The sequence below is a fragment of the Rissa tridactyla genome, chromosome 2 (assembly GCF_028500815.1).
Source record: "Rissa tridactyla isolate bRisTri1 chromosome 2, bRisTri1.patW.cur.20221130, whole genome shotgun sequence".
Lineage (NCBI taxonomy): Eukaryota > Metazoa > Chordata > Aves > Charadriiformes > Laridae > Rissa > Rissa tridactyla.
Window position 1 is genome coordinate 134,364,031 of NC_071467.1, and position 25,910 is coordinate 134,389,940.

Here is a 25,910-nt window from a genome sequence, read left to right on the forward strand (position 1 = left end):
AACATTCCCCGGTGACCCTCTGCGTGCAGGTCCCCTCTTCAGGACATCATTAAAGGCATACATGCACTTGCCTGACATCAATTGTCAGGCTGGCTCTCAGGGTTCAGAGATCCCGACAGAAAGCAGGAAAACAAGCCCAGTGGAGACCCGGCTCTGCGGCTGCGGGCTTTAAAGAGGCTGAAAATCGTTTGGTTGCGGGTGTGTAAGAGGAGACAAAAGTGCTCAGCAGGTAAGAGCGGAGGGTTTTGCCAAGAAGGAACTGTCCTTGATCGCTGTGACAGGATTGACTCGCTGGGGACTCCTCTCTCGGGAGCATCCACGCGTCCCCGAGGGGGCTGCCTGTCTCCTCTCATCAGCATCACGGCGAGAAATTTTACAGCCGCTCTTTCTAGTCCTGCTAATCCTGTTATCCGGGGGGTTATAAATATTAACGCCGCTGGGGCTGGGGATGGGGGACCAGATTAAGCCCTCTCTGGAGTAAGATGTCAGCCAGCCTCTTCCCAGCCCACCAGCGCCCGGGGCTGCTGGATGAGCTGCACGGCAGAGCCCCGCAAGTGCCCTGCCCAGAGGGGCTGCTGGGCGCCTCGGTGCTGGATTTCGTGGCCGACCTCTCCCTGGGCTCCCCCCAGGTCCCTCCCCGGGCCGGCCCGAACCTGGGGCTCTGCGAGGTCACCTCCGGGCCTCCCTTTGGGGACAGAGCCCTGTCGCTCCGGGAGGGGATGGCCCGCGGGCTGCCCCTGGCTGCCTTCGGAGACGGAGATCCCGAAGACGACGAGGAGGAGGAGGAAGAGGAGAGGATGCGCAGCGCTTCCCTCCTGGACAGACCCAGGAGAAAGCGGGTTATCACCTATGCCCAGCGCCAGGCTGCCAACATACGGGAGAGGAAGAGGATGTTCAACCTCAACGAGGCGTTTGATCAGCTGAGGAAGAAGGTGCCCACCTTCGCCTACGAGAAGAGGCTCTCCCGGATAGAGACATTGCGCCTGGCCATCGTGTACATCTCCTTCATGACTGAGCTCCTGGACGGCTGCAGCAGGCAGGAGGCGAGCTAGGGAGCTCCGGGGCCCGGCGGGACGGGGCTGGGGGCCGGGCATCACCCGCGGCACCGAGCAGGTGGCCCCGGGCGCCTCCTTCCTCGGGACGCAGAACCCTGCTCCTGCCTGGGCTTCTCACACCGCAGCCAGGACCATGTAGGTGTGGGATGCAAAACCAGGAGTGTTTGGGGAAGTGTGCTTTGAGGGCGGGGGGAGGGATGGAGAGGTTCAGTATGGGTAGATTTGCTAATATATATAATTTTTGTAAAGAGAAGAAAAAAGAAAAGGAAGGTCTGGGGCCCTTTGGCTGTTGTTGCGTCGCCTACTTGCTTTAAAACTTTGCAATTCGTTGCTTTCGAGAAAAGTTCGGCCGGGGCAGCAGAGCCGGTCCAGTTTGCAGGGTGGGTTTCCAGAGGAACCAGTTGCCTGCCCAGCTGCCTGCCAGGGAATAGGAAAATCTCGGCGCGTGCATTTTAACCTAGCGCTTCCTGCTTTAAAAAAAAAAATAAAAATAAACAACAACTCCCCTTTCTTTGAAATCCAGCCTGCCAAGTCCATGCCGTGTGTCACGGGGCCAGTAAAGCGGAACATCTGGACACAACCGTTTGTTGTCACGATTTTCTTCCCGGGACCAGCTCTGTCCTTGCGTGTGGGCGGCCAGCGCCGTCGCTCGCACCGAGCAGGAGCTGGCGGAGGAGGGTCCGGCGCTGCCCGGCCCGGCGCGATGCGGGGCGGTGCGGGCCGGTGCGGGGCGGCGGAGGCGAAGCGCGGGGGCCAACCGGGCCGCCTCGCAGCCCACCCCCCCCCCCCGACACCCGCAGGAGCGGCCTGGGAAGCCGCCGGTGCCCGCCGGAGAGAGAAAACTCGCGGGTTTTGATTCTAGGGAGGTCACCGAGAGCCCTTTCCTCCCTCGCTGGATTTAACTCCGCCTCTATGTGTTTCATTACTGCAAGGAGAGAAAATAAATAAATAAATAAATAAATACACGCTGAAAAGCCGGAGGGGACGGGGTCCATTGGGGAACTGGTTTTTTTTAGCATTTTCTAGTAGCGCCTCGCAGCCGCTTGTTAGCAGGGGAGAGGGCCAGGGAGAGCGGCAGCGGGGTTTCGGGGTGGGGGGGTGGCCGTGGCCGGGCCAAGGGGCCCCGGGGTCTCCCCTAGAAACCTCTCCGGCCCTTCTGATGTGTGTGTGCCTCTGCCCTCTCGCTCCTCCCCCGGCTCTCCCTGCTGCTGCCACCTTCCCTCGCCGCTGCCGGGGGAAAGACCTGGATTTCTCCCCGAATTTGCAGCAGACGGGCAGCAACCGGCCAGTTCAGGGCGCAGCCCAGCCTGCCTCCAACTTGGGAGCAAACGTCCCATGCGGGGCAGTGGTTCTGCACGACTTCGCAGGACAGCTTTTACCTCCGCTATATACAATTGTCGTGATAATAGTGCAATCAATCAACATTTAACGTGGAGTCAGGCTAGTATGGCTAAGGCCTAAATCGCACCCTAATACCTCTTTGATTTCTTCTCTCATGTTTTTTGTCAGCTCCTGTAGCGAGTCTTCATTTTCTCATTCCATTCCCTTTGATATTATCATGAGTGATCTAATATCCTGCATTAATACTCTAATATTCATTCTTTCTCTTTTCACTTGTTTCCTTGGTTTCTTTTTCCACTTGTTTTTGTTGACCTCCCTGACTCCGCACATTGCATCTGCTCTTCAGTTGTCAGAATGCTTTTTTTCCAAGAGGCAGTTGGATAGTTAACGCAGCTGGATCCTCTCTAGAAACTGGGGTGTTTCACCTCTTCAGATGGTTTTGGGTTTTTTTTTGTTTTGAGGTTTTTTTTTTGCTAAAAATAAAATACAGAAAGGAACTAAGAATAAGCAATGTTCCAAAATCCACAACTGTTCACATGACCCAGATGCATTTTACTGTTACCACTGTCTCAAGCAAAATGATTAAGACAAATTCTTTTAGGATAATGAAAAGTGCAAGTCAATATTCCCTTCTTAGCACTATTTCTCTATGATCTCTATACAACTGTGCTTTCTACAGCATGATTATATATCTTTTCATATTTTTTTTCTTGCTTATGTCACTGGATAAAATTAGAAGTCTATAGCACACAGAGTCTTACGTTAAGAGATTCATAATGTAAACATATCCGTAACAGATAATTCAAAAATTATTGGTTTTCTCTTCTTGGTTCAATAACAAAACATGGAATTCTTTCAAGATTTAAGCTGTTTTCATACTTGTGTTAAAGACTAGAGAAAAGCAGAAAGAAAATGTTACATTTTATTTTTAAATACAAATCAAAATCATCCTGCATTATGAATCCTGATTTTTAATGGATCACTGGAAATTTTGCAGCAGCAATACAGAACAGCAGTACGTAACATCCTTATATGAGCCACTGATTCTAAAAATAACATTAGAACTGAAAAATGCAGTTGTGGTGTAAGCCAATGAATACAATATGCAAACAGCACAGATAAAGTAGCAAGATGCATTTCATGTTACATTAAAGACTTCAGAGGAGCCTCTTAGCCGCACATTGATTTATAGCAGCTGAGAACCTGATGAAGGGAGCTTTAATTTTTTATGCTTCATGCTTTTCCAAAACTGGCAAAGATTTACCAGAACAGTAGGCTGAATCCATTTTTTTTCTTACACACCTGTGTTAAAACTGAAGCATGCCCTTATGCCCATGAAGAGCTCAATGAAACAGCGAGACGCCATGCTGACCCATCACTTGGCCCATGTGGACGTGTTGAAGTCCCAGAAGCTCAGCCTGCTAAGAATATAAACAAATTATGGAATCATCGCAAAGCTTCTTGCTGGAGTGCTGTCCCACCTCCCTGAAATAACAAGACTGTGGGGTCCCTTCTCCCCTCACCCTCCTCTCAATCCAAGATAGCTGCATCCTCATCTGTGGAGTCAGTGCAAAAAAACAGCACATCAGGCTTGGGAAGCCAGTGAAACCCTGGCCCTAATGAAGTGTCTGCAAAACTGCAGCTAACTCGAGCGAGGCTAGGATTTCACCCGTTGCTCCCTTGCTCAAGAAACCCTGCTGCCACCAAGGCTGAGGCCAATCGCAGCCCTTGGTCTCCCCAAAGCACCATGCCATTATCACCGCATTAAGAACAAAAACTGAAAGTGTCAATTACTTCTGGGAAAAGATAATAAGGGGTTTTTTAAAGCCTTAGAGCTGTTTGATCATAGCCCATTTTTAGATCCTGGTCTGAGGCGTGTTTGTTTATATTCTTTTTGCCCACTGAAGGCTGCCTTTTGGTAGAAAGTTGAGTTCCCTTGAAGCTATCACGTTACGATTAGCATTCAGACATGTAAACCAAAAGAAAAATCTAAATGAAATCATATTTGAGAGACATTTCCAAGCTTTCTAAGAGAAGTATAAATAATCAAATGATTTTGCAACCTATAGTCAGGCTGATCTTGTTTTACAGCTGCTCAACCTGAAAGCAGGTTTAAGCAAATTAGTGCTGGAAACAGGACCAAATATTATGATAGCACTGCAAACTCCTGCATCCACATTCTGACCAGCTACTATGGTCCCATGATTGGTGTTTATTATCGCATTTGTCAGCGTTTCCATTATAAACACTCTAGTGCGGAGGGTTTATAACTCAGCTATAAAAATTCCCTCCAGGATGAAACTTGATAAGTGAAGTCTAAGTCCAACAACACTTTTTTTTTTTCTTTTACAAACTTTAAAATAAATTAGTTTTTGAAGTCATGGGGGTACTAAGCAAAAGTGATGGAAAAGAGTTTTTGATTTATTTTTGTTCTCTTTCATATCAGTGGTGCTTCTCAAAAAGATTTTCTATGTAGCTCTTTTGGTCCTTTCAATGAACTTGGACCTTTGGGTTGGTTTCTTTTTTAATAAAAAATAGCTGAAATTCTGAGGCTTAAAATGTGACTGCTGTGCTTGCTGAGTCCCCGTTTTCATATTAATTTGTTGTTTTTACTAGGCTTGAATACTACCAATCTGCAACAATGACAGCCATGCTTTTCCTATTACTTATACACCAGAACAGTTACAACGACAGATATGTGTGCCGATTATAATTTTTTTGTAGCACAGTAAAAATTGTCTTTTCCAAGATGTTGCTAAATATGATCAGTTCAGAGTATTTTCTACTTAAACAAATATTCATCACAGCAATATATCCAGAATAAAAGAATTGAATTAATAAAAATATTCAACTGCAATTGCCTCAAAAATGTAGCTATTTAAGAATTGCAGTTCAGATATTGTTTAAAAATTTGCCTGGATTTCATCTGGATTTGACTTTTTCTTTTCTCTGTCCCAGTTTCAGGGGTGACCTTTGGTGTGTTTGGCACTAAATTTTAAGCCCTTAAAATTTTTCACAGCCACCACTCCACTCATCACCAGCCACAGTCCAGTTCAGTGGTCCTTAAGCACCTGAAATTCCTGTTCCTTCAAAGCAATCAAAGTAGGGGAGTAATCCCATGATCTTTACTTTTGAGTTCTGTCATTTCAATTTTCTCATGAACGTATTTAACTTTGTGTGCGTTACATTATCTTAGTGTGGTTTGTAGTGCTCTCAAAGGCTTCAGTGCTGTAACTGTGACTCAGACCACCTCCTCCTACACTGAGGGGTTTTGAATAGTTCCCACAAGGTTATTGTGGTGCAGAAGGACAGGCTTCACTATTGTCACACGGAGCTTTATTTCAATCCAAAGTAATCAGGCACCCTGAGATGCTAGAGTTGTTTGTGCTTTTGTCTTATCTCTGCCATAATGCCAAAAAGAGAGAGAGAGAGCCTTCTGTTGGTTGAACTGTCTCTCTTTAGCTCTGAAAGCAGAAGAAAGAAAATTAGTTGTCCATGTTACTTCCAATTCTATCTTGTCTTGCTCCAAGCCTTATAGGGGTTCAAGGGAAGGTAGTGCATTTTATGATTTTCTACACAGCAAAGAGGATATCTGTGCATGGAGAGTCTTCACCATAAATAAATGAACTGAGAGAAGGAGGAGAAATTAATTCAGACGTGGATACTTCTTTTTTTTTCTTCTATCGTTGTGTACTTACTGTACAGTCTTTTACTTTGTTAACGAATTCCGACCTTTGAAACTTACAGTTATCAGAGGAAAGAGTGGTGACTATAGCACAAAGGATACAGGAATAAATATACCATAGCAAATAGCATCACTGCTTGAACATTTCAGGTTCGATGATGATGTCTCTGATCCGGATAAAAGGTAGCTTAACAAAGACTTTCAAAACAACCAGTGATTAAGGATCATTCACTTTTTGTGTGACCAAGATGAGATACCATATAAAGATCCTGATTAAAAAATCAGGATTATAAAGATTATAAAGATCAGAGGTCACTGCTGAAAGTAAGTATGTTAAAAAGTTGTGACCTGAAGCCATAGCCATTATTTTGGTCTTTAATGGTGAAATAAAAGTGTGCAGCTCCACTAGTCCTTTTCTCTTCAGCTGTGAGTAGCGATTACAGAGAACTTACTGCTCGCAACCAGTATTGCTGGAAGAACTACATTGCTTTTTACAGTGTCCTGGGATTCCTACTGAAGCTCTTAGGTGCTTGGCAGGTCTGCTTCTCCATGGAAATCCAGGTGCAAAGGAGGTGCTAAGCATTGCTCCCAGAGCCCTGCAGCAGGAAAGGGCCGTGATGTCTCCACGGGGTGTTTCTGGGTAAAATGTCAGGTGCAAAAAGCACCCACCCTAATAAATACAATGAGAGATTAGAAATATAAACAAAAGTTTCAAAACACAGACAATACACAGAAACTTTTGCAAATGTAAGGGAAGACCTGGCAAAGCCTTCATGCCCTATTCCGACCCTGGAGGTGGTGGCCCTTTGAATTCACCTTTTACCCCTCCACTGCACTCCTCCTCTCTCTCCTGACAAACAGAGGGTCCTTGCAATACAAAGAACGTCTCCTTTAAAACACATTTGTTTGAAAAATGAACGCAAAGCCCGGTAGAGCTAGATCCAGCCACAGCACATCAGATTTCATGTTGCAACAGTGTGCTACATTTTCTATTAAAGCTGGCGCCAGTGATCACATTCTGCCATTCAGTCCACTCTGTGTGGTTGTATATTTTCTTAATGAGGATCTGAAATCAGCCCCCTTCACTTAACTGACAGTCTGCCAGAATTATGCCATCTTTCCAAATGCAGAGATCATACGATCCATCTGTTGTCTGCAGCTATGCAGGGGAAACATTTTCCAAAGAGAAATGTGGGTTGGCCCCAAAAGTATGTAATTATCCAAATGCTGAAGTGTTTCAGATGTTTCAAGGTGCTCTTGGACCTGATCTTGGCCATCTAAGCTCCTATGAAGTCTTTTAGAATAATGTACATAACTAAACCATTGAGTTGGCAGGAAATTTTCAGAGTACAGGAATAATTTAAAAATTATTCTTAAATAACTTTGAGCTGAATCAGAGATTTAAGACTCAGCAATATCATCTGGGACATTTGGGAGTGCTTACACTTTTAAGTAGTTCACATTTTTGTTGTTAATATTACCACATAAGAATCAAAAAGTAAAGAGCATTAAGTGAATATGCAGAAAGATGTTTTAATTTATTTTTAATCATATTTTAATGATATGACAGAACACTGCAGTAACTCTGCAGCGTCCTTAACTTATAACTCTGTAAACTTCCAGATGCAAGAGAAGTTGTAGAATGATTAATAATAGTCATGGAGAAAAGAGAAAGAAAGAGAAAGAAAGAGAAAGAGAATGGGAAAAAGAAAAAGAAAAAGAAAAAGAAAAAGAAAAAGGAAAAGAAAAAGGAAAAGGAAAAGAAAAAGAAAAAGAAAAAGAAAAAGAAAAAGAAAAAGAAAAAGAAAAAGAAAAAGAAAAAGAAAAAGAAAAAGAAAAAGAAAAAGAAAAAGAAAAAGAAAAAGAAAAAGAAAAAGATGATTGAAACACTGTGAAATGAAGGGCTACCTCAGATCTTTCCCAGCCTTACTTGAAGACGCGTGGAATTCATTTCATATTACATCTGAGGCAGTTTAAATTTTCTTTGCAAATATCTTAAATGTTGCCAAATATGATTAAACTGATAGTCTAGGTCCTCATCAGGTGGCACCTCCTTGACATATAAAACCCAAATCTTAATCATGAGCAAATGGAGCTTTCACTGAAGTAGTGATAACTGTGCTTGAACTACTAAACCATGCCTTGGTAAGATGGAGTTCAAGTCCTATTGCTGAAAACATCTTTAGCAGCCCCAAGGTATTAAATTTGGAGACATGCACATGTCCATTACTTTATTCTGTCAACCATACGTGGGCTGACTACAGTATAAGTCATTTCTCACAGTTATACGTTCCACACATCTAGGAACGGAATGATTACAGTATCCTCTCTCAGATCACAACTGCCATACCTACAGACTGAACCACATTATACTGAGGAAGTTCTGTGATGTTAATAGCATGGGGTTTGCCCTTGAAGAGAAATGAGTTCTACCAAAGCTATGATGAGAACATATGGTACTTGTCATATTTAAAATATACAAGCGTATTTCCTGAAAAAAACAGAGATTTGTCATGTTGTCTCCGAGACCAGTAAAAGCACGAATCTTCAGTGCCCCGTTGGCCAAATCCTTTGAAGGATCCAATGCATAAGCCAAGTCTTTGACTGGGGAGGATTTTGGAGTATAAGTTCAGTGGTTTTTGCCTCCAAGCCGAAAAGACATACTAGGTAGCTGAGAATGGCACAGAAAGTGAAAAGTTCTAATGACACCTCCTTCAACCCTGCTTCCCCTCCCAAAACAGTTCTCGTGAAGCTACGGATCATTAACATTATTTATTGGGAGGGTTTCTGAATCACTTCCATACCACAGAAACACCCAATATCACCCCAAAGATGCCGTGTGACCTCAGAGATGAAAAGAGAAGGCTTTACGCCCAAAGTCTTTTCTTTTGCTGAAAATATCCAATGGCACATTTTCAAATGACAGGAGGTCTACATGGAGATTGGTAATGTCTGTCTTGCAGTGGCACCGTGGAGGTTTCCTAGTCAGTGAAAATGGAGGGAAAACACAAGCTACATTTGCTGCCTTTTCTTCCCACTCTATGTATAATGCTTCTACTATCTGTATGGTGCTGCTCTCCTGCACCTGCATTGCAAATGGGGTGATGTTATCTGCATCACTTTTGATGCCACCGCTGTTAATGGGGAGCTGCTAATCCATTCCCTTCAGTTCTGGTGCCCTTGCAGTAGCGCCTATCCCAGTCTGGATTTCAGATACCATTTTCAAATGCTCTTGAACAAAGTTTAACAGCAACTTTTTGTCATGTAATATTTTGCTAACTTTTACGACCTAAGGAACCGTGGAAATCCTTTTTTTTTTTGCCTCAATGAACAGTTTGGGAGGGTATGTTTGAAGAAATACAGTGGCCCCCATGACCACAAGGAATGAAAAAGTGTCTTCTATCTCTTCATGGCAGTATAGCTTGCTTCTGATGTACGCTTTTCTGTGAGAATATGACGCTCTTGTTTCTTGTAGCGATGGCTGAATGACTGTATTGCCTTTTCCCCTCCTGTCTATACAACTTTGGCACCTTACCCTTGATGTGAGCAATTATGAAGTACCTCCTATTATACATCTGATTTATCATTAAGAACTTAATTTCCCAACAGTGTGTCTAATCTTTAAACATGTCTATTTTTCTTCTTTTTTGGATGAAATCTACTACCCACAGTGAATTCTGTGCGGAAATGGTAAGACTTAGACAGTTAACCTGCCAGCTACACTAACAAATCAGATAGTTTGACATCTAGAGCAGACTATTAGTTCCCGCAATGAACTGACAACATGAAACCACAGATGGAAGGATTTGGTGTTGCAAAATTTTACCTGCCAAATTGGAGGCTACGTTGTCCTCTCAGAAGAGACAGCCCATTCGGGGATGCGTCTTCGAGAAGGAGAATGTGGCAGCTGTTTCACTTTGTACAGCAACATGACACAGTGTTATAGGAAAGAAAATACAGAAAATTATCTTCCTTGATTGAAATTAAGCCAAATGACAGTGTGCCATACCACAGCCACTCAATTACATACATTGAATGTAGATAAAGTTGTAGTTACCCATAATGGAATCTGGCCAGAAGACAACAGCATGAGTCTTTCCAAGACACTAAAGGATTTCCACTGACCAAAAGTTTAACTTGTTGGCTGATAATGGCTAGGTTGAAGGCCGTTTGGGGATAACCAAAATAGATCATAAGTGTCACTGTAGATAGCATATGGCTGTAAGCCATTGCAATACAATTGATCAAACTTCTATCTCTTTGAAAGGAATGATGGTCATTTCACTGTTAAATAATCCTCATTCAGCAAAAATTCCTGCAGACATACGTCATTCAAATTACCCAAACCTCCGATACAATGAGTTGAATATGAGTTGAGACATAAACTTCAACATATTCTAGTCAGAACAGTATTTTGGAATAAAGCTTCTCCTCTGACTTTGCAAATCTGAGCTGTATCTCACTGCTTAGGGTCCAGCGCATATACATACCACTAAGCTAAAATAATCTTTGCACTTACTAGCTCAACATACTTCAACATTTTTAACATAGAACATTTCTACCGTACAGCAAAATATGGATGTTTTGAAGACTGAAAAAAAAATAAATTGCAACCTTCATTCAAAGGATTATTTTTTAATCACAGAAAATTCCACAAATTCAGCTAAATATTAAGGAACAATGAATGACCCTTTACTCCAAAGGCAGTGTCTCTTAAATATTTCTTTTTATTCAACAATACTCTCAGGCTGGACCTGTTTCCATTTTTATTTTATTTAAAGTTTAATTGACCCATTTTAGGGCTTGATCCAAAGCCCACTGAAACACTCCCTTTGACATCAAAGGATTTTGGACTGAGTCCTTAATGAATGCAAGCACAAATGTTCTAAAAGGAGAAACGAATGTTTTTCTGCTTCTGACATGAACTATTTTTAGTGCTGCAAGGTCAGATAGTAGATTTTGGCATGAGAATATGTTTGATATAGATACTTTTCAAGGCAGAAGCAGTGCAGTATTTTACAATACAGCATGGATACAAATACAGATCCTTGTCTGAAGGTCATGGTAAGTAGATAGACAGAAACATACATACATGCATACATACATGAACAGTGAATGTGTGTTAATTTACATTAACATATTAATAAACTATCGCCTCTTTTGGAAAACTGCCCTAGAAGTTCAGTAACCAAGATTTGTGCTCTAGATCCGCTTCATTGTGTGACCTACTATATGACCTTTAGTCAGAAATTAAAACCAGAGTATGGACCTATGGACAGATCAATGTCTAGTGAGCAAGGTGCCCTGGCTGATCATCGTCCTGTTCTCTAGAGCCAGACAAGTGAACTTGGAGCTATCAAATGCAGGCTAATGATGTACAGTACGTCTTTAGGCATTATAGCTGATAGCCCATAGCACAAAATAAACTCCCCATTTAGAAATAAATGCGCAAACTTTTATTCCACCCTGACTGCCTTTTCTGAAAGGAAATACAACCTGGCAGAGATGGAAATAAACACCTTCTCTCTCAAAAGGTCTTCCAGCTCTAAGTAAGTGTCCTTAGAAGTAAGGTAACTGTGCGAAGAATGAGATGGATATTCATTTCTGTGAACCTTTCCCCTCCAGACTCCCCTCCTCTGCATGGCTACAGTCAGCCCCTGTGTGGTCTTGGGGCAGGAGGAGGAGGAGGTGGATGCATTCCAACTTGCAGACCTGGCATTCAATGGGGCTACCAATCAAAAAACCATTTCCATCTTCCTAGGAGAGCATATATGTATGTTAAGACGTCCTTCCAGGACCTTTCCCTCACACCAGGCTTTGCTGCCTGCCTCAGAGGTAAAGGAGAGCCTATTACCCTGAACTCCTATGGAGTTCTTCTGAGTCATAGTTGTTTCCTGCATGACCCCTTTTTCATCTTCTCTGAGATCCCAAGAGCAGCTGTAAGTCTCAAGGAGCCCACACTGAGTAGGAAGCACAGGGAGCTCTTCCCCAGGATGCAGACATGGCTAATGGGGAAAAAGTCCATTTCCATGATAAAATTCAGACTCTAGGTCTCTGACTCAAATTGCATGAGCCACTCAGAGAGTTTGAGTCCACCCCTAGGAAGAAGGATTTGTGGAATGCTTTATCCATCATCTATGCCCGAGGTCTGCCCTCCCCCACCTTGGAAGAAAAAGCAGAGTTTGTGGCTAAAAAGGCCCGAAGTTTTATGGAGTTTCCATGGGCCAAGTGTACTGAAAGATTGAATATATAGATTTAAGTGATGTGTGGGAGCAGGAAGAATACAAAAAAGATATATTTACATAGTTCAGGAAAGATGGAAGAGATGGAAAAGTAAAAAAAAAAAATAATAAAAGGAGTTGAAAAAGCAAATAAGCCCCATTATTAATATAAATAACTATTATCCCCTGGAGTGTAGATAAGCTTGTTTGACTAAGCAGTCTTTTCAGATTTAAACATGAAACCACACAAACAAGACCCAGAGCCATAATTAGGGGCAGAGTTCCACCACAGCAGTAGATATGTTGATCTCTTGTGATGGGAAAGACTGGGCTTCTCTGAGGTGAAGAAGAGGATGCCACTTAGGCTTCCACCAAGGTACTCATGCTCTGCTTAAAAAGCTTCATCCACTGCCACGAATTATTTCTGGAGCGGAATAAAACAGATATAAATAAAAGATTTCATATTGAAAAAAAAAAGTGTTGCAAATCATTTCAGATCTTAATTTGTTAGGACACCTGTATCCTATGTGGGATCGCGCGTTTGATAATGGGACAATAGGTATTCCTTGCCCTCGCATTGAGGCGAAAATCGGGAAGAACGGACGATGTCGAATGATGCGGCGCAGCGCTCCCTGCCGCCGGCGCAGGGACGGGGGGCGGGCGGGGGTTCGGGGCTGGCCCCGCACCGGAGGGGCTGGGAGGGCTGGAAGCTACGAGGCTTCGCCTCAGGGAAGTTAAAAAAAAAAAAAAAAAGCTACTGTCACATCCTCCTGTGCCAGCAAGCCGCTAGGACTTTTAGATTAACCACCACATGATATCACGACGACCTTGAAAATTAAAATAAAAATCACTGTAGTCATTCTGAGGGCAGCGGCGCCCTCGGCTCTTGAGTCCGCTTAAGCCGGAGAAAAAGGACCAGGGGCTCGCTGAAATACGGCGGTTTTGGAGGAATCTGTGCAAACGGACCCGGGAGCGGGCGGGCAGCACCTCATCACGCCCGTGAAGCTCGGGTGACCCATCCTGAAGGGACTCGGGCTGCCGCAGGAGCACGGCGGCCGGCCCGCCTTGCGCTGCCCGCGGCGGGAGCGGCTCACCTGGCAGCCGTGCCCGCCGCCGCCGGCCGCAGCGGGGACCGGCGGGGAATCGTGCCCTCCGGTGGCCGCCGGCCGCAAAGCCCGCCCGGCCGCGCTCCCCCGCCGAACCGAGCCCCGCCGGCGGAACGGAGCCCACCCCCGCCGGGCCCAGGTAGCTTCACTAACCGAGATGCTTTGGCAGCTCTTCCTTGGTTGCATGAGCGTTCTTGGTCGTACGAGCTGCCGCGGTGAACAGGAAGAAAGAAAAAGGAGAAAGAAGCCAAAAAATGGGTCCTGCTCCTTTATATATTCCTTCTGCCTGTTTGCTGTTGCTCTGCACAAGTTTGTACGGGGCACAGTGAGAGTCCTCAGCTCGTTTCCCGGGGTGCTATGAACACGGAGCAAAATTACAGCCTAAATTGCAGTGTTGAAAGCTGCTGGGTGCTCTCTTGTCCCTTTTGAAGGGATTGTGTCTCAGGCTTTCACCTAGTACCTGTAGGAATTAAAATATCTGGCCATGGAAATTAGTGGGGGAGCTTCAGTTGATTTCAGTGGCCCTTGAAGCAAGTCTTGAAGGTACAGCTTCTGAGGAAACACAAGACTGAAGGCTTCCACATCGAGAATATTCAGGTAGCCTGCCTCTAAGTGTGCACATATGTAATTGTTACATTGCTGGATATCCCAAGAAATCCCCACCAGTAAGAGAGTCTGGTATTTTGCCACAGTGAACAGCCTTTGAGAGCTAAATTACAATGTGTGTATGTGCATGCTGTATGGGGAATACCAAACAGCCTATTGCAACCCAGTTGTAATTTGTGTGTACGAGCGTGTACATAATGTGTACATAACACATTGGTGAGCAACACTGTAGTTGTAACCACCAGATCCTCTGCACATTAGCTCTTAAACTTCTGCACTGATTCATTAACAAGCAGACAGAATCAGACCTTTCATTCATTCTTAAACAAAAATCAAAGAAAGAATCAAACTATCAGCTTACTCCCCTCAAAAGCTGTGCTGTTTCTGCCTGGCTAAGGTAGACCGTGCTTGTCCCAGCCTGAGTGTCTCAGCAGCTAATCGGTGCTTACACAAGGAACAGCATATAGTTGGGGGATCCCTTCCAGCTGTTTCCCTGTGATCAGCCATGATCACAATGATCATCACAGCTCAACTTGTTCTGTCGCTTATTCCTTGTTTCATCTTCCTAGAAGCTTCTTGTTTATTTAGCTCCATGTTGACACCCACACCTGTAATCTAGGTGGTTAGTTTACTAGTGTTATATATTATTGCACAGATGACAAAATGCTGGAGTTCTCTATGTCCTGACAGTGCCCCATGTGAGGGCTAATCCCACAGCACACATTTTCCTGAGCTGAGGCCCAGGGAAGCCTGCAGGAACAGACCTGGAAATATCCTTAGAAAGGCCCTGGAGCTACTTGCAGCTTTGCTTGCAGCTTTGCTTGCCACTTCCAAAGAGCTAAGGAGGTTTGAGAGCCTGCCCAAGAAGCCAGGAATCCTCACCCAAGCCATGCCTATGCATAGCAGAGAACAGGACATGGCATCCTTCATCCCATGCTCCAGAGTGATCTACAGGTCTACCTTAGTGGCTTTTGGAGATTCAAAATAGATGGTTTAACAGTGTGTGAACTACACAATGATTACTGTGCTAGTGTGGAATACAAAGCCTCTACCTCCATCCCCACCAGAACTATGTATTTCAAAATAAATCAGAGGTTTGATTGATTTTCTTCAAACTCTGTACAGTACCTGCTCCCCTTCTCTCCCAACACACATATGTATGCACTGGGTCTTGGCAGGATGGGCTTAGTTTCCTTCACTCCTGAGCACAAAGATAAAGCAAAAACCAAAATGAAAAGGATGGGGGTTTCTGTGTAGTCATGGGTCATATATCAGTGTGCAGGTCACAGGTAGTACCACACGTGTTCTGCTAACTACCGCTGGTTGCTTTTTCTGCAGTTTCCATGAAGACCCTAAACCCAACCATCTACCATGGTCAGCCCCTCTTGTCTCTCCTTAAGGTCACACCCTCCCTAAATTTCTCTGTGTTTTCTGGTTTTCCAAGACATGTAACACTCCGTCTCCACCTGTACTTGCCTCTCCCCAACACCCTCCTCTGCACACCCTCCTGCCCCATGGCAAGCAAGTGATGTCCTGCGTCTCACTCAAAGTTCAGCTGACCCAGATAAGCCATGTCTCCTGCTGTAACACCAAACCCTCAGCAGACACTGCCCCTCTCTCCTTTCAGGCAGTGCATTGCTTCCATCGATTTTGCTGATGTGGGTCTCCATCATACAGGCATGGCCACAGCATCTTGTTCCCAGCAAGGTAACAGCTACCCAAAAACAGATGTGGTTTTGGACTTTGATTTTTTTTCTGTAAGAAACAAGGAGGAGAGAGGGGAAGGAAGGAAGGAAGGAAGGAAGGAAGGAAGGAAGGAAGGAAGGAAGGAAGGAAGGAAGGAAGGAAGGAAGGAAGGAAGGAAGGAGAGCCTCCAGAGCTGCCTATGGATGCTCACCACTGTTGCCAACCTTTGCTCTGTAATGACACTACTCAGCACTCCAGAGAAGCACCAGGGTTCTAGGCACAGCCAAAATTACTGGTAAGAGGGAGGTGGAAGGGGAGCGAGCTCTTCTTACCTTGGGGGCAGCAGCTGCTGCCAACACAAGGGAACCCCCGAAGCTTCGTGGTGTCAAGGTGAGAGGAGAGCACTGTGGGTCGCAGCACACACAGCAGGGACAAGCCGAAAGCCAGGGAAGCTGTGCTGGCTCTCTGCGGGTCTGTGTGGCGGCGTGCCTTCCCTCGCCTGGTAAGTCAGTCCCCGTTTCCTCCCCTGGTCTTGTTTCCGGCTGTTTCCCAAAAGAGAAGGTTTAGGGCAGACTGCTATTTGCTCGCATGGCGGGATGGAAGACCCGAGGAGGAAAGCTCACCCCCGGGGGGCAGCGGAGGAGCGGCGGGGCAGGTCCTCCCGCTGCGGGTGCCCGACGGGCGCCGCGGTGGGGAGCGGGGCCATCGGCCGGGCCGGGCCCGCTGACAATCGGCGGCGGGCGCGCCGGCGTCCTGGCCCCTCGCAGCGCCCGGGATGGGAGGCCTCTATCTGGAGGACAGGGAGCCCCCAGACAGAGGGGAGAGTTGGCTCTTTTCCCCGGTGTAGATGACACCGGTCTTCCAGAAGCCTCGTCTTTTTCTTCCCTGGGATTTATCGCTCCTCTGCTATTTCGTTCGCCCTCTCCGCCCTCCCATCTCAAACGCAGCCGGGGAGCTGCGGCTCCTCTGCCCCACGCCCGGAGGTGCCCCGTCTGAGCGGTGGCTGCCAGGCCGGCAGCGGAGGCGTGCGGTCCCCTCGCAGGGAGCAGCGAAAGTGCATCGCCCCATTTATTAATGGATGGCAATTTCTAGTTTTCCCTCTCAGGCGTTCCCCGTTTGAATCCGAGATGTTGTTAAAAAGACACACCACCTGCTCTGTGTTGCCAGCGAGCGGGGAAGGAGGCACAAAGGCGGGGGATGGGGAGGAACAGCTTTGGCTGCAAACATAAAAGAGAATTTAAAATAAATAAGCTCCGTTCCCAGGAAGTGGCGGACTCGGGCGCCTTCAGGGAGGGCGAGCAGAAGCGAGCCGTCGGTAGGCACAGAGTGTGGGCAGAGAGGTCTGCACGTCCTCCCCCCTCCCGGTATGCCAGGTTGGGGACCCGGATCCTCCTGGGTTTCTCTTAAGGAGAAGGACTCAAGAACTGGTGCGTATGTACGAAGCTAGTGCTTGGCTTCCCCGCTGCCTCCACCTCTGAAGATGGCTTTCTCCGAGCGCAGTCCTCCAGCCTGACAGGATGAGGCTGTGCCTTCCCCTCTCCCCAGCCCAGAAACGTGCGGGTCCTTCGGAAAGCCAGACCCCGGGGGCGCTCGGGGATGGGAGCGCGGTGCGTGCGAGAGCGGGACAGAGTTAGGATGTGCCTGGATGCTGCCCGGCGGGTAATTTCCCCTTCCTCCCCTTCCCTGCAAGCCCTGCCCGCGGCAGCGAGGAAAGCCCGAGAGATGCTGGTTGTCCCGGCCGCTCCGGGGCAGCCACCCCCCCGGCGCAGGCACTAAGCGGCCCGCTGGCCCCTCCGCAGCAGCGCAAGGGGGTGCACGGGCACCCCCATAACCTCCCACCGCGGTCCCCCAGCACCGCCCCAAAGCCGAGTGCGAACCGAAGGAGCCTGAGGCAGAAACCACAGAGAGGGAAGCCGAGAAAGGGCTTGGGGTAAGGATGTATGCGTGTGGGGGGGGAGGCCGGATCACTTGTGAATGGCTTGAAAAAAAAATAATTGGGGGAGGGCGTGGAGGGGGGGAAGCGGAAACTTTCCTATAAAACTCAGCGAAAGTCCCTCCTCTCCACGTCAGGCCAATGACACTGCTGCCCCCAAACTTTCCGCCAGCAGGAGCTATAAGAACCTCCAAGTCTTCAACTTTCTCCCAATCCCAGACACCTCGAACGGGCTCCAAGGAGGGATCGGGAGGGATTTTTTATTTTTTTTGGTTGGCGTTTTTTTTTTTTCCTCTTGGATCCTGATGCCATCCCCCCTCCCCCCAAAGTGAGGTCCTCCCTCCCTCCCTCCCTCCTCCTCCTCCTTCTCCTCGCAGGCCAGCGAAGCAGCCGATCAAGGGGGAGCTGGCGGGTTAGGTGCCCCCCTCTTCTCCCTGCCCTCCCCCCCCCTCCCGGCCCGCTTCTCGCGTCTCCCCCCCAGAGATGATGCAGCAGGACGAGTCAAACTCGCCAGTCTCCCCCGCCGACGACAGCTTGAGCAACAGCGAAGAGGAGCCGGACCGGCAGCAGCTGCCCAACAACAAGAGAGGGGGGCGCAAGCGGCGCTCCAGCCGCCGCAGCGCCGGCGGCGCCGTCGGGGCCGCGGACGAGCCCTGCAGCCCGGCCCAAGGCAAGCGGGGCAAGAAGTGCGGGGCGGGCGGGGGCGGCGGGGGCGGCGGCGGCAGCAGCAGCGGCGGGGGCAGCCCCCAGTCCTACGAGGAGCTGCAGACCCAGCGGGTCATGGCCAACGTGCGGGAGCGGCAGCGCACGCAGTCGCTGAACGAAGCCTTCGCCGCCCTGCGGAAGATCATCCCCACGCTGCCCTCGGACAAGCTGAGCAAGATCCAGACCCTCAAGCTGGCGGCCAGGTACATCGACTTCCTCTACCAGGTCTTACAGAGCGACGAGCTGGACTCCAAGATGGCAAGCTGCAGCTATGTGGCCCACGAGCGGCTCAGCTACGCCTTCTCCGTCTGGAGAATGGAGGGCGCCTGGTCCATGTCCGCATCCCACTAGCAGGCGGCGTCCCCCACCCGCATCCCCCAGGCAGGAGCCCTAGGTAAGGCAGGAACCCCGAAACCGGCGGGAAGAAGTGGGGGGGGGGGGGGCGAGGGGCCGCCGGCTGCGCCGTGGGCCGGTCACGCGTGGCCGTGGGGGGAGAGGGGGCCCTCCCCGTCCGGCGGGGCCTGGCTTCCAGGGCCGGCCGGAGAGCAGGGCGGCTGGAGGTGTCCATCCCCCCGCCCCGTCCCGCTCCAGCCCCGGCGCGTCCCTCCCCCTGCGCGGCCCGAGGTGCGCCCCCGGCCCCGCGGGGCCCACGCGTGGCGGGGCGCTGCCGGCGGGCGGCGGGGGTGGGCTGCGGGCGGGGAGGCGGCGGCGGTGCGGGTGTGCCCCAGCCAGATGGGGCCGGCCTGAGATCACTCTCTCACCAAACGCCGCGGAGCCAGCGGGGCTGCTGGGATGGTTCCTGCTGCTGCCGCCGCTAGTATTTTGAAGGGAATCCATGTCCGCCCGTGTGCTGCCCCGGGAGCGCTTCCCACCGCCCCAGCAGCCCCCTTCCCTCCGCTCCGACACCGCTGGTCACCGGGCCGGGGTGTCACCCGGTCCCCGCACCGCCTGCACGGCGGGGACACGCGTTTCTCCCTCCTCTGTTCGTGCCCGCTACGTGTATTTCCAGAGCCAGGGAGATGTAGGTAGATGTATGTGTATCTTTCATTTCAGTAACGAGATTTCCGCCCTCTTTGGGTTTTTGCAGATGACATTGTTCCCACAGAAGGAGAAAATGGACAATCTAGAGACTCTGAAGTTGGATACGATTTTTTTTTGGTCTTGTCTAAAAAAAAAAAATGTACCAAGGATTTCTTGGAAATTGGAAGAGCAATATCCAAATTCAAAGCAGGGCGTGGGGAGCACTTAAGGAAAGAGAGACAAGGGCTTTGGACAGTGACTACCCTTTGGGCGTCGGTACAATCCACACATCTCTGCATTCTGATAGAAGTCTGAATCGTTCGATTTTTTTTTTTATTTTGACGAAGAATGTTGGAATTTAACTTTTTTTTTTTTAATTTGCCTTTTTTTTTTTTGCATGCATTCCCAAGAGGTCGTGCCTATGAGCCACTGATGAAAGGAAATACATTATTGTGGACTTTCTTCATTCTTGAATGAAACCAACCAGCCAACCAAAAAATATCCCTGTAGAGATGAAAACTTTTTTTTTTTTTTAGGGGGGAATAAGCTGGGCTCAAGCTGTTATATACCCGGTTCCTAACTTTTTTATTATTATTATTTTTCCTCTGAGAAAAAAATAAACATTTTATTTATTTATTGATGACCCATGTTAAAATGCAAATAGATCCGGTGTCTAAATGCATTCCTATTTTTATGATTGTTTTGTAAATATCATTGTATATTATTTTTCTGCAATAAATAAATATGATTGAAATTTTAATAACCATAAAGTTTGGTCTCTCTGAGAACTCAGGGTTGGAACTGGAGATAAATACCTGCTTGTTGAGCTGTAAAGACACCCAAGAGAGAGGGGGCACTAGTATAAACAAACCAGGCGAAAAACGAAAATAAACTAGCTACTGACAGACACAGGCATGTTATTTATTGAGACAGCTTTATTATTCTGCGCTGAAGCTCGCTGCGTTTCGGGGGGAAGGTATTCTCTCTTCTCTCTTTCTCTCCCTTTCCCCCTTTATTCTTAACGCCGAGCATCGCGGAGTTCCGCGGGTAGCGGAGCTTTCGAAAGCCGCGGAGCTCTGGCGCTGCCGCTGTGCTTTGCCCCCCAGATGTAAGGCAGGAGCAAGGCCCATTCCCCAGCCCCCGGAGCGGGCTTTTTTGCTGATATCCCTGACGAAGAGGCACCGGTTTTAAACAGGGATTCGTCCATCCACGGGCAAAGCGAGAAAAAGTGAGATTGAAACAGGGAAGTGTCTAGCGAGTGGGGTTTTCCGGTGGAAGTGATGTTTGACTGCTCTGCTCTCTAGGGTTTTATATAATATATAGACTAGCAATCACATTTGCGTTGTACAAAGCACGGAGGGATACGCTAACCCGCCCTCTTCTCCTTTTCTACACGTAGGGCGCATGTTGCCTCTGTTCCTCCTCACCATACCCTCCGCGGGGTCCCAGTGTGCGGCGAGAGCCCAGTTGTAAGAGAGAGGAAACCTCCAGCTCTGAGGGCTCGGAAGGAAGGTGAAAAGGGAAGTTGTTCAAACCAAAAAAAAAAAAAAAAAGAAACCAACCAGAAAAACCAACCCAACCCCAAACAAATCCAAACCCCAACCCTGACAAACGGACAGCTGATTCCGCCTCTGCTGTCACTCGCTCATCTCCCAGCGCTTCGCAGCAGGTCCATGCCCGGGGAGCGGCGCCTCCTGCCCCTCCGCGGCTGCGCAGGGTGCGCGGGTGCTCAGGGCCGCCCGCCGCGGAGCGCCCGCCCCGGCCCTGGGAGCCGAGCAGTGACCCGCACGGAGACGGGGACCCTGCCGCCGGGATTCAGCCAGTGTCTAGGGTAAATAGGATGGGGTGTTTTTTCAAAACAGAGCCTGTTTGCATAGCCCAGGTTGAGTTGACTTTATTGCCTGAATGTTTTTGTTTCCATTTCCACATATTACCGTCTATTGCTGACATAACAGTATTATAAATTTAATATTGTGCATATTTTAGGCCAGTGCGCAATGTTTACAGTAGAGAGCCCGCAGCGCTTGTTTGCACTGCCGGATTAGCGAGGACTTGGAAATTGGATGGGGACTCTGGTGGTCGCGGCCCTCCGTGATGGAGAGGAGGGGGAGCCGCTGGGAGCTCCTGGGGGGCCGCTGCTTCCCGCCGGCTCGCCGGACCCGCAGCTCCCCCGCTCCGATGCGACCCGCATCTCTCGAAAAACCCCGCTCCGATGCGACCCGGCTACCAAGGGGGAGGTAATGTCTGTCCGCGTTCCTTCGGCTGCAGCAAAAGCGAGGGGCAAGGGGAACAGACGCGGGGTTTTGGCCGTGGGGATGGGGGAAATTGAAGGGTTGGGGGTGTTTTCAGTTATTCCTTTTGGGGGAGAAATCATACGGGGGAAAGAGGGAAAAAAGCCCTACGCTTAGGAAGAAAACAGATTCGGAAAATAAAAAAAAAAAAAAAAACAAAAAAAAACAACGAGATGAGCTGCTCGATGCTTCAGGGAAGGCTCGTTTCGTGGAGGGGGATTCCGGAGAAATATGGATGAGAGGAATCAAGTGCATTTTGAAAACCCTGCTCGCCCTTAGAAATGGGCCGAGAAATCCAGAGCAACTCCGTTTGATGGACTCAAACCTGATTGACCCCGTCGCAAGCAGGGAGCGGCCTCTGGCCCCAGCCTGTGCTAGCCCTTTCCAGCCAGCCGAAATACCCGGGTGAGAAAAAATCCCCAATTTCTGTCCGTGGGGCTCACACCACCGTCGGATCTCCCCGCCTCACCCCTGGGTCCCTCCAGCCGGGTCCCTGCGGGCACCGCAGCCCGCCCCGAGCACCCGGGGGTGAAAAGCCGGTGCACTTTCCCGGCTGCGAACAGCTACCTTTAATTCATTTAAAAAAAAATCATAAAAAGGAGATAATCGTGATTTAAAACTACAATACTGCCCTTTCCTGGGTTAGAGTTGGAGACTGCAGAGGCCTGGTGCTCCTAGGGCTAGAGCCAAAAGCGATTAAGTCAGAGTCAGGCTTACTGTAGGAAAAAAAAATATTAATTTGTCTTTGGGGAATTTTAAACACTCTTGCAATCAGAAAATGAACTCTGCCTTTGGAAGTCCTGATTGATTTTGCTTCTTTCTCCGAGGCATCAATATGCCCCCTTTATTCGCAGACAAGGAAACCCGAGCGAAGAGGTCCCGGGTCCAAGCAGCTTCCCCCCCGACTCATCTCCACCGCCCCGGCCGCGCCGCCGGGACCCGCGGGGCGCGGAGCTGGTGGAGCTGGCGGGGCTGGGAGGTGGCGGAGATGGCAGAGGTGGCCGAGGTGACGGGGCTGGGAGGTGACGGAGGTGGCGGGGCTGGGAGGTGGCGGAGGTGGCGGGGCTGGGAGGGTGCCGGCGCTGCACGGCGGCCGCGGGGGCTCGGCGCTGCGCCTCCTGCGGGGCGGCGGGCGGGGGGCGCCGGCCGCGGGCCCTCGCACATTCCTCGGTTTGGCAGGGGCCGCCCCGCTGCTTTCTCCAGGCCGGTATCAGATTCCTCCCAGGCGTATGATTTCACTTGAAGTCCTGCCCAGGAGCCCTTCAAAGTGCGCGCTTGTCCCGCTCCCATGATGTCAGGCAGTTTTCCCTGCATCTGTAATTTTAAGGAAAACAAACAAACGGGAGGTGGGAGGGGGAGAACGGGGCGGGTGGGTCGGGGGGGACGGACACCAAAGACACGGAAAAGCTCAGGGGAAGAAGGGCTCACCTGCGGCGCCGGCAGCGCGGGCACCTGCCGCCTGGGGAGAGCCGCGGCGGGGCTCGGCGACCCCGGGAGCGACTCCCGGGAAGGGGCACGGCTCCCGGCGACGGTTCCCCCCACCCCGCCCCGGTACTGCTCCCCCCCTCCGCCGCCCGTCCTCCCCGGGCGTCCACACGGCGCTCCCTTCACCTGCCCCGCTCCGGCAGGCAGCGGGCCCACCGGGGAGAGCGTGAGCGCTCCGCCACAAATTAGCATCTTTGGGAAGAGGGTGGTGGTGGTGGTGACGGCAAATCCAGTCCACCCCGTAGAGGGATCCGGCTGGCTAAGGCGAAAAAAAAAAAAAAGAGGCGCATACATCCACATCCCACCAGGACTCGTTTTATTTGCTGCACAGCATAACCTGCCCGCAGTAAACATGGCACAGGATGTATTTTACATTAACTTCTGCACCAGTTTCTTTCGACTTCAGTCCACTTACTGTTCTTGGCAAATCAAAGCACGTGTCCTTTGAAGAAGGTGTGTAATTGGAGTTTAAGGCATGTATGGAATTCCCAGATGTCTATAAAGTAAGAAGGAGCATTTGGCAGGTCACTTGAAGGTGGAGCAGGTTAAAATCACTTGTACAAAAGTCCCCCTTTTCTTTTTCTAAAAGCAAACAGCCGGCCATTTATAAGGACCAAGTGATCGAGATTGAGGGAGGCTTAGAGCGGTTTTACAGACCAGGAACAATAAAGCTCCGGAAACATAATGGTGATGATAACACCCGCCTAAAAAACCGAAACAAAACGCAAAACAAAACCAAATATTCAGTTCGGGAGAAAAGCTGTCCATTCTCCCCGTAATTCCCTGTCTCCTCCGCCCCCTCAGGAGCGCTTGCACCCCTCTTATTTAGGCAGTCGTCTTGTCTTGGGTAGCCGACACTTCCCCGCTCTTTTCATAAAGAGGTGGCATTAAATTTGCAGGAACTTTACGAAAAATCTCTTGTTCCCTGCATGGACACGGGCAAAAGAGGACGCGTTTCGCTCCCAACCAATCCTAACGAATCACACTGAAATCAACAGGGCTACAATGATAACAGCAGCAATTAATAATAGCAGAAATAATAACGGAATCGGTTTGGGACAAATCATCTCGCTTTGGGAGCTTTATCAGTGTTCGTTCAAAATATCAGCCCGAGCAGGACGGCGGGTTTGTTTAGGGGGGTGCAGCAAATCCTGTTCGCTGCGGTGCAGAAATCCCACCGCGCAATATTGCGGCGGGACGGGGACCCGCTCTTCCCCCCCTGATGCGGGGAAACCTGGAGGTGAGAGGGGGAGACGGGGTGGTGGTGGGGGGGGAGATGATGCTCTTGGGAAGGGCCGGGGTCGCCCCCTCATGTTTAGGATCGCTTTGTTCTGTTTGGGACGAGGCAGAGTCATTAAACAAGCAGTCAAGAAAGGAGCAATACACACGGCTGCAGCCGTGGGGGAAAGGGGAGCTTCAGAGGGGAAGGGATTTTGACATGTGAAAAGTTAAGCAGGTACCTGAAGGAGGTTTATTTTGACCAGATGTTAGAGCTTTTATGAAAATGTCACGTGAAACGAACAGATGTACAACTTGCAAATGGAGCCCCGCCTTGTAAATACTGGGAAGAGAAAGGCTCACAGAAAATCAGGCGTAAATCGTTCCTGCCATTTTCTATATGTATTTATGCATAGATATACAGTATGTAGGTTCTATTTAAATATTGATTTTTATTTGTTTGTTTGTTTGCGAAAAGAAAACACAGCTGCTCCGTCCAAACTTGCTATCCTCTTCCAGTGTGCCGAGCCAAAGTCACTTTATTCCTTCCTTCCTTCCTTCCTTCCTTCCTTCCTTCCTTCCTTCCTTCCTTCCTTCCTTCCTTCCTTCCTTCCTTCCTTCCTTCTCTTTTTCTTTCTCTGTCTCTCTTTCTCTTTCGCTCTTTCTCTTTTTTTCTCCCTTTCCTTGCCCTGTCTCTTGCTCTCGCTCTTGTTCTTGCTCTCTTTCTCTCTCGTTCTCTTTCTCTTGCTCTCCCACTTTCACTCTGCCTCTCTCTCTGTTCTTTCTTTTTTTTTTTTTTTTTCATCTTCTTCTTTCTTTCCTGTCCGTCGACCCCCTCCTTTAGTCTCGGGTCCGTTTGATCCCAAGGAAAGTATCGGATCTCTGCTGGGAGGAGAAACTGAGACTAATCAATTGCCTTCTGTTTGAAGGTGGGTAGACACTGCTAAGAACAGCAAAGGAGAGCCCGGGCCGGCAGCCCCGAGTTCTCCGGGCGCGGCGAAGGCAGGCGGCTCTGCCTAGCGCTCCCGACCCCGCGCCCGCCGCCGGGGAGCGGGTCCCGGCGGCGGAGAGACCCCCTGCCCAGCTTTGCCCGCCGCCGGAGGGGGAGCGGGTCCCGGCGGCAGAGGGACCCCCTGCCCGGTTCTGCCCCACGCCGGGGGTGGGGGAGGGAGCGGGTCCCGGCGGCGGAGGGACCCCCTGCCCGGCCCGGCGGCGGGGAGAGCGGCAGCGCCGCGACTCTCCAGGAAATTAAAAGCTGTCCTCGGTTTGACGTTTTCGGCAGGGCACAGCGCTAGCTGCGATCCCTTCGTTCCTGGGTGTTTTTTGGGGTTTGTTTTTTTTTGTTGTTTTTTTTTTTTTTTTTTTTGGTACCGTTATTGCTATTTTCCAGAAGGTCCCTTCGTATTTCAGTTTCAAAACGATGGCTCGTGTTACATCCACGCTGCCCGCGGTTATCACTGTCGCGACACGTTGGCAGGTAGGGGGGCGCGGAAGGTAGTTCCTCTGCAAGCCCACCAGCCTGGAGGCACAATGCAGGTCAGCGAGACGCAGCCGTGGC

General features: G+C 49.3%; 2 protein-coding genes across 3 annotated transcripts; both read left to right on the forward strand.

Annotated features, from left to right (window-relative positions):
* The first annotated feature begins 482 nt into the window (after positions 1–482).
* Positions 483–1,052, forward strand: FERD3L (Fer3 like bHLH transcription factor). The gene has a single exon (XM_054192809.1). It carries the CDS (start codon positions 483–485, stop codon positions 1,050–1,052), a length of 570 nt encoding a protein of 189 aa, XP_054048784.1.
* A 17,064-nt stretch (positions 1,053–18,116) lies between these two features.
* Positions 18,117–19,998, forward strand: TWIST1 (twist family bHLH transcription factor 1). 2 transcript variants are annotated; one of them, XM_054192273.1, is made up of 2 exons: positions 18,117–18,732; positions 19,426–19,998. In XM_054192273.1, exon 1 carries the CDS (start codon positions 18,117–18,119, stop codon positions 18,687–18,689), a length of 573 nt encoding a protein of 190 aa, XP_054048248.1. In that variant the 3' UTR covers positions 18,690–18,732; positions 19,426–19,998. The 2 variants fall into 2 exon arrangements, with proteins under 2 accessions (XP_054048248.1, XP_054048249.1); XM_054192274.1 differs by having other exon boundaries at positions 19,769–19,784.
* The last annotated feature ends 5,912 nt before the right edge of the window (positions 19,999–25,910 follow it).